The sequence below is a fragment of the Lissotriton vulgaris genome, chromosome 3_1 (assembly GCF_964263255.1).
Source record: "Lissotriton vulgaris chromosome 3_1, aLisVul1.2, whole genome shotgun sequence".
NCBI classification, from domain to species: domain Eukaryota; kingdom Metazoa; phylum Chordata; class Amphibia; order Caudata; family Salamandridae; genus Lissotriton; species Lissotriton vulgaris.
The window spans coordinates 1,669,312,393-1,669,322,695 of NC_141689.1; the positions used below are offsets into that span (position 1 = coordinate 1,669,312,393).

At 47.8% G+C, this 10,303-nt stretch overlaps 1 protein-coding gene across 1 annotated transcript in view; it reads left to right on the plus strand.

The window, feature by feature from the left end:
• ANK2 (ankyrin 2) overlaps positions 1–10,303 on the plus strand; it is an 874,236-nt gene that overhangs the window by 653,663 nt on the left and 210,270 nt on the right. The window contains exon 38 of the mRNA XM_086962136.1: positions 6,681–6,702. Within this exon, the coding sequence (XP_086818262.1) occupies positions 6,681–6,702 (22 nt within the window). The remainder of the gene's footprint in view (positions 1–6,680; positions 6,703–10,303) is intronic.

Sequence of the window (10,303 nt, forward strand, 5' to 3'; positions counted from 1 at the left end):
AAATGCTTTGATTTTTCTGTGATCTAAGGGTGGAAATGTGCACTGTCTCTGAGACAGACAGAAGTTCAGAGATTAATTATAGAATTCATTCCAACTTTTCAAGTACTCGTCAGAAACCTGAACCATTGAAGGAGGTGTAGGTATGAGCAACGAGACATAAGAGCTGTACCTGAGAAATAATAATAGAAATAAATACCTAACATACAAGAAGGGTCTGAGCCTGAAGCCTCTCATATTATTCAAAGACAATTCAAAGAGTCATAATCAAACCTAGAAGACAAGTCTTCCGTTAAAAATAGTTGAAAGAGACTATAGCATTGGCAAAAATAGTTTATCTGAAAGAAACAGGTTTGTGTTAGATTTCTTACCTTAGAATATCCCCAGGCGTCAGACTGAATCCAGATAGTTTTCCGTAGCAGTACCCCTGCTCGTCGGTAGGCATCGTCTGCGGCTCCGCGTCCGTCGTCGGCGTCGTTGGTGCTGCGATGACATCGCCAGAGTACTTAGACTCCGCCCTCGCGCGCTGACGTCAGTTCTTCTTTTTTCCACGCCAGCAAGCGCAGACCCGCAAAAAGCAGTACTTCTTAGTCACTTTTTGACAAATTTTTTCGATCTTTTTTTATCCTGTTTCGAGTCGTAAAGACTATCGGTGCCGGTAGGGATGTCCGGGTTCAAGCCCTGTGCCGATTGCAACCGACGGATGTCGGTTACCGATCCCCACCGCCGGTGCCTGTATTGCCTTGGGGCTGACCATGACGAAAAGTTGTGCCCCGACTGCCGGGCCTTGACGTCGAAGGTTAGGTGGGAGCCACCCTGCAAGCGCCTCGAGCTCCGGCAGTCGGCCCAGCGCCGTTCACGGTCCAGGTCGAAGGACCGGTCGCGGGGCCACAGTCATCGAAGCCTTGCGAGTCGACACCATTCGTCGAGCTCCAAGTCCTCAGGGAAGAGGCACAAGAAGTCGAAGAGACGACATCACCCTTCCGACTCACCCCGACGCTCACACGACGTGGCCGGGGGTTCAGGCGACACCTCCCACGAGGCTCCGCAGGCGCCGCTGCCAGCTCCATACCCGCCGGTCCCTGGGCGGAACGCGACACCGGAGGAGATCGATGCCTTCCTCATGGCCATGAGGTGCTCTCTCCTCCGTCGGGTCCCGCTGTGGCGCCTTCGGGCCCCGACTGGGAGCCCAAGGCGCTTCGGCAGGCTGACGCCGCAGGGCCCCACCGGATCCGGGTCTCCACTGGTCGACATTTTGACCACTCTACCGGCGCCGACCCCCAGGGTGTCCCCCACTACGTCACCCTGGGACGGCGTCCCCGGTCCCTTCCTCGGTCCGGATCCGGTGTCGGACCGGCGTCGCTCGACACCGCACTCGACGCCGAGAGAAGAGCAATTCTTCTATTATCCCGCCCCATCCTTTAAACCTGACTATCAGGAGATGGGAGGTGAGGGGGACTGGGAGGGGTCTGAGGACCCTCTGGCACAAGAGTGCCAGTCGTTTCAGGACTGGGCAGTGGATCTAGGGGAGGCCAGTGGTTTGGACACTTCGCCCGACACTGGCTTTGTCTCCCCTCCTACCATGGCTACGGAGGACGGGGCTGCTTACAGGGTGGTGCTGACGAGGGCGGCCAAGGCCTTGGGTCTTGAGCTCCCCGTTGCGGCTGAGAGGACTAACCTCTTCACCGAGGTCCTTAAACCGCAGGCAAGCTCTTCAGAACCTCTACTGCCGTGTAATGTGGCCCTTACTGACGTTCTGTTGGGCACTTGGTCCAGGCCCGCTACAGGTCCCCCTGTGGATCGGAACGTGGCCAGGCGCCACGACCCGGGCGACCCTACCTTCCTGTCCACCCACCCCACCCCGAGAGCCTGGTTATCCAGGCCTCTAACTCCCAGACCACATTCCTGACTGCACCACCTGATCGGGAATCCAAAAGGTATGAGCAGTTTGGTAAGAAGCTGTTCTCCTCACTATGGCCCTCATTAGGATGGCGGACGGACCTTCGTCCGTCCGCCACCCCAGAGTAGGAGGGACCGTCCGCAGGGGCAGCGGCGGTCCCTCCGTGCAGATAAGGATGTGACCGCCACCCTGGCGGTCACATCCTCTATTTTTAACAATGCGGCGGGTGCGGCTTCAAGTTGCACCCACCGCAATGGTAAAAATGCATACATTGCATTTGTATGCAGAAAGCGGCAGGCACCGTGCGGTGCCTGCCGATTTTTGTATACAAATGCAGGGGGTACCATAGGTACCCACCATGTGCACCCCCCACCCTCCTTCACCCAGGGGGCCCGCAACGGGCCCCTGCAGTGAAGTTCCACATGCTTTTCCACGGCGGAAAACCCGCCGTGGAAAAGCATGTTTCAAAGCCCATCCTAATATGGCTGGCGGTGTCTGAGAGACACCGCCACCATATTAGAGCTTTTCCGCCGCGGTTGTAAGCCAACCGCGGCGGAAAAGCTGCGGACGGAAACCAGGACCCACTAGCCATCCTAATGTGGCGGTGGGTCTTTGGTGGGTCCACTGCGGTTTTTCCTCATCCTCCAGGCCGGCGGTGGCTTCTGCCGGCCCGGAGGATGCGGAAAAACCGCAATCATAATGAGGCCCTTAGTTTGGGGTTGCGGTCGGTCAACACCGCTTGCCTTTTGGGCCGTTATACCCACTCTCTGTGGGACACGGTCGCGGACGTGCTGCCAGCTGGCCCGGAGGAGGCCCGGGTCAAACTCGCTCAAGCTCTTGCGGAAGGGCGGGAGCAGCACGGTATTCTATCCGATGTGGGCTGGATAACACGGACTTGCTGGGCAGAGCAATTTCCACGATGGTGGCGGTTCGCCGCCACACCTGGCTGAGGTCCGCCAACTTTGTGGCTGATGTCCAGAATTCCCTCATGGACATGCCGTTTGATGGCCGTCGCCTCTTTGGCGACAAGGCAGACAGTGTGCTTGAGCGTTTCTAGTACTCCAGGGCTACGTCCAAGTCCTTGGGCCTGTCGGGCCAGCGCCTACAGACTTCTGCCTTTCGCTACTTTTGTCCCCAAGGAAGGGACGCCCCCTCACGTCCTGCCAGCCACGGGCCGAAGACTAACATCCAGCGCGGTGGCGGACTTGGTAACCGACGTGGCAGTGCCAGGGAACAGCGGCGAGGCTAGTCCACATCCACCCCACAGCATCCGCCTCAAAGTCTTCCTAGTCCGAGCTTTCAGGCCCATTCAACGCCAGTGGGGGTAGGGTTCGCCATCACCTCCTCCACTGGCGCTCCATCACATCGGACAGGTGGGTGCTGCAAATCGTCCGAAGGGACTACTCCCTCCCCTTCGAGGCAACCCCTCCAGCCATGCCACCGCAGTACCACCGTTTGTCGGGGAATCACTTGCAACTTCTGCCAAGGGTGCCATTGAGCGCGTTCCTGGGCTAGAAGTAGAGTGTGGTTGTTACTCCCACTACTTTCTGGTTCCCAAGAAGGGCAAAGGAGGCCTACGCCCTATCTTGGACCTGCGGAACGTCAACAGCTTCCTCCGGAAGGAGGAGTTCAAGATGCTGAATTTGGCTCAGGTCTTAGCTTCCCTAGACCCAGGAGACTGGATGGTAGCATTGGACTTGCAGGTTGCATATTTTCACATCCCCGTCCTGCCGGCCCACCGGCGTTACCTAGGGTTCAAGGTAGGCCACGAGCACTTACCGTGCTTCTCTTCGGCCTTACCAGCGCGCCTCGGTTGTTCACGAAAGTGATGGCGATGGTCGCAGCCCATCTGCGCAGATTAGGGGTGTCAGTCTTCCCCTATCTCGACGACTGTTTGTTGAAGGCGGGCTCGCCCCAGACAGTCGTCAGCCACCTCCAGACTACGACCGACCTCTTGCACCTGCTAGGGTTCTCCATCAATGTGCCGGAGTCACACCTCTGTCCCTCTCAGAAGCTCCTCTTCATCGGAGTGCAGTTTCGGGTTTATCCTCCCGAGCAGCGGGCTTGAGATATTCAGGCTCTGATTTCGATCTTTCGGCCTTTATCCCGAGTCTCGGTCAGGTTGACGCTGCGGCTTCTGGGGCTGATGGCATCACACCAGGTGGCGGATGCGGGCTCTGCAGTGGGACCTGAAGTTTCAATGGGCCCAGCATCAGGGCAACCTGTCCGACCACATCCTGATCTCGGAGGGCACTGCGAGACAGTTGCAGTGTTGGCTCATGGACCGCGATTGGGTCAACGGCAGATCCCTTTCCCTACCCCAACCAGAGCACGTAGTAGTGACGGATGCATCCCTCCTGGGCTGGGGGGGCCACACGGGAGAGGCAGAGATCAGAGGCCTCTGGTCTCCGGCGGAGTCCTGGCTCCATTTCAACCTTCTGGAGCTGCGGGCGATCTGACTTGCACTGAAGGCATTCCTTCCCTCTGTCCGGGGAAGTGTAGTGCAGGTGTTCACGGACAACACCACTGCCATGTGGTACTGCAACTAACAGGGTGGGGTCGTGGACCCTTTGTCAGGAGGCTCTGCGCCTCTGGCAATGTCTCGAACATCGGGGCGTCACATTGGTGGTTCAACACCTGGCAGGTTCCCTGAACGCCAGGGCGGATGAACTCAGCTGCCGGTGCATGATAGATCACGAATGGCGTCTGAACTCGGACGTGGCGCAAGGTCTCTTTCAGCGATGGGGAGAGCCTCGGTTAGATCTATTCGACACTGAAGAGAACGCGCAATATCGCCAGTTCTGCGCGTTGGAGTTTCCAAGGCGTCACTCGCTCAGAGACGCTTTTCGTCGCGAGTGGAGCTGCGGTCTATTGTACGCCTTTCCACCTATACCACTTCTGCCCAGAGTGCTGAAGAAGATCAGGCGCGACCGGGCCCAAGTCATCCTTGTGGTTCCGGACTGGGCACGAAGATACTGGTATCCCGAGCAACTCAGCATGTCAGTCGATCCCCCGATTCGTCTGCCTCTTCAGGAGGACATTCTGTCGCAACAGCAGGGGACGGTCCTCCACCCAAACCTGTCCAGTCTCCACCGGTCCTCCACCCAAACCTGTCCAGTCGCCACCTCCATGTGTGGAGATTGAGCGGCGACAGTTGAGGCCATTTGACTTGCCTCCTGAGGTCTGTGAGGTGAATCTAGCAGCCAGGCGTCCCTCCACAAAATTGGTATAGCCTGCAGGTGGAACAAATTTGTGGCATGGTGCACAGCAAAGGCTGTGGATCCCCTTTCTGCCCCCCTTTCAGAGGTTCTCCGCTTTCTTCTTTCTCTTGGCCAGCAGGGCTCCGCTCTGGGCACTATCAAGGGCTACCTCTCTGCCATTTCAGCCTTTTTAAGGCTACCTGATCAGCCTTCTCTTTTCAAGTCCCCGGTTGTAAATAGATTCTTGAAGGGCATCACTCACATGTTTCCTCCTGTTCCTTTTGTGATGCCTCAGTGGGACTTGTACTTATTTGATGTGCGCTCCTTTCGAGCCACTTCACAATTGCCCTCTTCGTCTTCTCACTCTTAAGACTTCCTTCCTGGTTGCCATCACCTCTGCCAGGTTTTTTGACCCAGTGATGAGTCTCGCTGCAGCGTTTAGAGAAGCTCTTAGGGGTGTGGTAGTAGTTAGGGGGAGTCCGCAGAGGGCGATGCTGCCATATTCTAAGTGTTGTCTCACTTGCCTTTTCTAACTTGGGGCCCGATTCACAGAATGAACTTACTACTTTTGGCATTCACAGAATGCACTTACTACTTTTGGTATTCACAGAATGAACTTACTCATTTCGGTATTCACAGAAGTTAGGACTACTAACTTTAGGACTCCTAAATGCCTTCTGTGAATACCGAAAGTCTTAAAATTAGGATTTTTCTCAATTTAGTAGTAGTAAAGTTAGGACTACTAACTTTAGGACGCCTAAATGCCTTCTGTGAATACCAAAAGTCTTAAAATTAGGATTTTTCTCAATTTAGTAGTAGTAAAGTTAGTAGTCCTAACTTTACTACTACTAAATTGAGAAAAATCTTAATTTTAAGACTTTTGGTATTCACAGAAGGCATTTAGGCGTCCTAAAGTTAGTAGTCCTAACTTTACTACTACTAAATTGAGAAAAATCCTAATTTTAAGACTTTCGGTATTCACAGAAGGCATTTAGGAGTCCTAAAGTTAGTAGTCCTAACTTTACTACTACTAAATTGAGAAAAATCCTAATTTTAAGACTTTCGGTATTCACAGAAGGCATTTAGGAGTCCTAAAGTTAGTAGTCCTAACTTCTGTGAATACCGAAATGAGTAAGTTCATTCTGTGAATACCAAAAGTAGTAAGTGCATTCTGTGAATGCCAAAAGTAGTAAGTTCATTCTGTGAATCGGGCCCCCTGTAATTTAGTTAACCCTGCCACTTAATTTTGTAATCCATTAATACATAAAACCAGTGGCTGTGACTAAAGGTAATTCTATTCCCAAGAATGTACGATCTTACAAAAATGAAATCTCATTTTACAGCACTAGTTTTTGAGGATAAACTATTTTGACTTATGTCACATGAGAATGTAGAATTCACTGAAAGCGTTTGCAAAAATCGACATTCTGTTTTGCCGGTTACCTGTTTTCTTCATTCAAACATGGGTGAAATTAATTGTATTTACTGTATTAAGACCGATCAGATCTATTACCAATTTTAACCATATTTCCTCCTCCACAAGAGGCCTATAACACTTGACCTTTGTGTTTGTTTTGTTCCAGGGCAACACAACATCCGAAAAGAGTAAGATACATAATTCTGTTTTTGTGGTTCAGTTTGTTAAATTGGCCAGATTGTAGAATGGAAGATCGCTTCCTCAGTGCTATGCATGCCTTTTATTGATTGACAATTAACAAAGACAGTTAAATGTAACATATTAATTTGCATACTAATGTCTAAAATCGCATGCACTTGCCGGCCATACATATAGAATATTTACATCTGTTGGTTAGACCTAAACCATTAAGACTAAAAGCTATAGTGTGTACTTTCCTTTGAGAACAGTGATCACCCTCCTGTCCCTGTTTAACCCAGTTGTCACAGTTTTACCCTTTGTCGCTGTTTTTGCCCATCCTTTTCATCCTCCATGTCTTGCCTCATCATTAATACTGCATATTTGTTTTCTGATCACGAGACTGTATCTTTTTTGAATATGAATATGAATTACGTGACTGACTCCAGATTAGTAAAGTGTTAAACCTCATCTATTCTTGTACGCAAAGGAGATACTGTCCAAAAAGTGTCATTTCAAGATTTTTTTGTGGTCAAGTGCTGTTTCATTACAATCTCTTCGAGTTAGAACCTACTGCACAATAAATTGGCTTCAAAATGTAGCACATTGGGATTATGTGATTTTGGAAAGATCTAGCATCCATTAAAAAATCAAACACCTAAAAAGAAGCAGAATAGGCAGAGGCAGAAATAAATTGGGACTGAGTGATACTACCTTAATTCTTTATGTTAACAGTGACAACTCCACAGATGATTTCTAACACTTCATCCTCTATTATGAACGCCACAGACGACTTGGTATTATATATAAAATCTATGAAGTCTGCTATCCTGTTGTTCGAATTCGATAGGTGCGATGAAAAAAGCTCCAATTTAGAGTTTGCCCCTAAAATGGGCCACAACATTCCGGTTTTGGTGCTTTACACACTGAAATAAATAAGTCTCTGTTTTATGGAGCAGCTTTCCCCATTACCAGGCATGATCTGCTGAAATTTAAGAGGAAAAAATGGAGGATGCGAACTTTGTCGCACCGCTTGTCATGTGACACTTACACAAACAGGTGGTTCATGCCTTTCATAATCTAGTCCTCCGTCTAATGCTGCTATGTCCATCACAGTGCAGTAGCACCCATAATTGCATACATTTACATGTACATACATAGAAGCTGATTCACAAAACATGTTTTCCGACTTAATGTTTGCCTGGAAAACAGTGTACTATATGTATGCGTATACTGTACTTGATTCACAGAAGAGAATAGATATGTATAACATGCATGTATGTGTAACATGCATGTAGCTAATGCACTGACACAGGGCCTAATTGAGAGGTTGGCAGACAAGTACTGCACCCCAAACATGACAGATGGGCAGTCTGCCTTGTTACAAGTGCATTAGGAAATAATGCAAAGGTGGGTTTATCAGTGATGTATCAGAGAAACAAGAAAATAAATTAAAGGAAATCTGAGTGCCACCCATAAAGCAGAACATTGTTCTGCATTTCCAAACGTCTTGGTGTAGTGTAGAAAGTCATGAATATGGCAAGGGTCACTTTAATGTTTTTCCAATCAAGTGTAGAAAAGGTTGCTCTACAAGTAAAAGCTAATTTTCCTATGTCAAAAGTACTAGAAAAACAATGCAATTCCCCAATTTTTAAATCTTATGGAAACACAAGGTCAGTGAAAAAGAACAATAGTCGTTGTATGTGACTAGCATATAGAAACACACTTGCTTTAGGACAAGTAGAATATATGCGTGAGTTGCAAGGGAATACATTTGAATAGCCAAAATGTTATTCACTTTGCACAGGCATGAGCACAGCTTAAGGAGTGCGTAATTTGCATGTCTACATGTATAACCTTGCATTGGTGTTCCCAGACTTCTCTTGGTTAGGAGCTTGCACCTGTTAGTTAGTTTGCATTGCAACCAGAAGAAATTGGGCATCTTAATATTACTAAAATGTGGTTAAATGAATCCACATCACTCTATACTCGGTGCACATCCGTTTGCCTTAGACAAAATATGACCCGATTGATAAATATATATGACCCCAAAGATGTTTAGATATCCATTTTGAATGATAAAGATTTTTCTGTCCTGTCAGGAAAATGAGCTGATGGGTTCCTCATTCACTGATTCTTTTCAAGCGAGCCCTCATTCTCCTGCCTTCATTTTAATTAAATATTCTTCCTGGCCTGTGGTCTCCATTGGCGCTCTGAATGTACATCAGTTTGGGGACTATCATGGGTTTTCTAGGCTTGGGGCATAGACAAACCAGATCTGGTCTGAGGTAACCTTAGGAGGCCCAAAGACAGACTTTCCACGATCAGATTGACATATTCTGAGTTAAAAAAAGAGCTTGGTATTTCATCCAATCAGTCACACAGAAATGCTGCAGTTTTAGCTTGATGGCAGGAGGCAGAATTTTCATTTCGCCATCATTTTATACTTGGCATTAATGAAAAGTTTAGGTCTGTACGCTGGCACCTCAACACTCTTTTATCTCCCTCCGGTGAAAGACATGCCTTTTAGTAGACAGAAGGAATAAGACAGACAATGCAGAAACATGCCATCGACAAGTTACCATTACAAGTGGTCTTTGGTTAAAAAAAAAAGGAAACATGTATATATGTCACACAAAAATGAACAGCAATGCTCACCAATCATGAAATTTAAGCAATTGCAATTTAAATTATAAGCAAAAGGCAAATAAAAAATACAGTAGAAGAGGGTAGAGCTCAATTCAATAATTCTCTATGTAAAAATATTCCAAGTATATTGTATACTTCTTTGTAAGTCTCTTGCCCTAGGGCTACGTACACCATAGAATAAAGTGCAGTAGGAAGGAACAGTGCTTGACCATAATATTCAATGTATCATGTTCATGTTTTATTTGCCATTTAAAACCATGCCATTACACTTTGTGTAGCAAAAGCTCCATTCCTTCTGCTTGCATCACCCCTGCTTTGCATGGAAATAACTTGGCTTTACATGTGCAGTGTGTGTGTTGCGTGTGAATGCTCTATAGTCTTTGGTTGCTGTGCATTACATCCCTAGTTTACAAATTCACATTTGTTTTGAATCACAGCATTCATGTTTTTTCTTCCCTCTTTTATGTCATTGTATTCTATTTTTCATACAATTACGAGGTTGCTCCAAGGAAATGGCAATACCTCTTGAAGGCAAATAAATTATTTGTTTCCTTAATTAATAGAGGTGTTATATTCCTTGAGATGAAATGCCGGTTGGCGACTGATCCGTATTTTATTTTCCGTGGATCATCTCAGAAGTTCATATGCATCGTGACAAGTGGTCAGACCTTTTGAATGTAAAGAATATTATACATGATTGTTCAGTAGCACTGACAGTTTGCAACCACTGGCTTTCTCTTAGAGGAAATCAACTTTTGGCTAATCCAATTTCCCTTTTTTGTCTTTTCTTTATGCTTATTTGAACATTGATTTACAACATCTTAACAATCTTGAGATGCCTCTATTTGTGTGACTTTATTGTGTTCCTTATTCATTTTCATTTGCTGATTTTGGTCCTTTTGTGTATTGTGCTGTCTTTATTTGTGATCGCTTAGGTGTTGTCTGTGTGGATGTGCTCCAGTG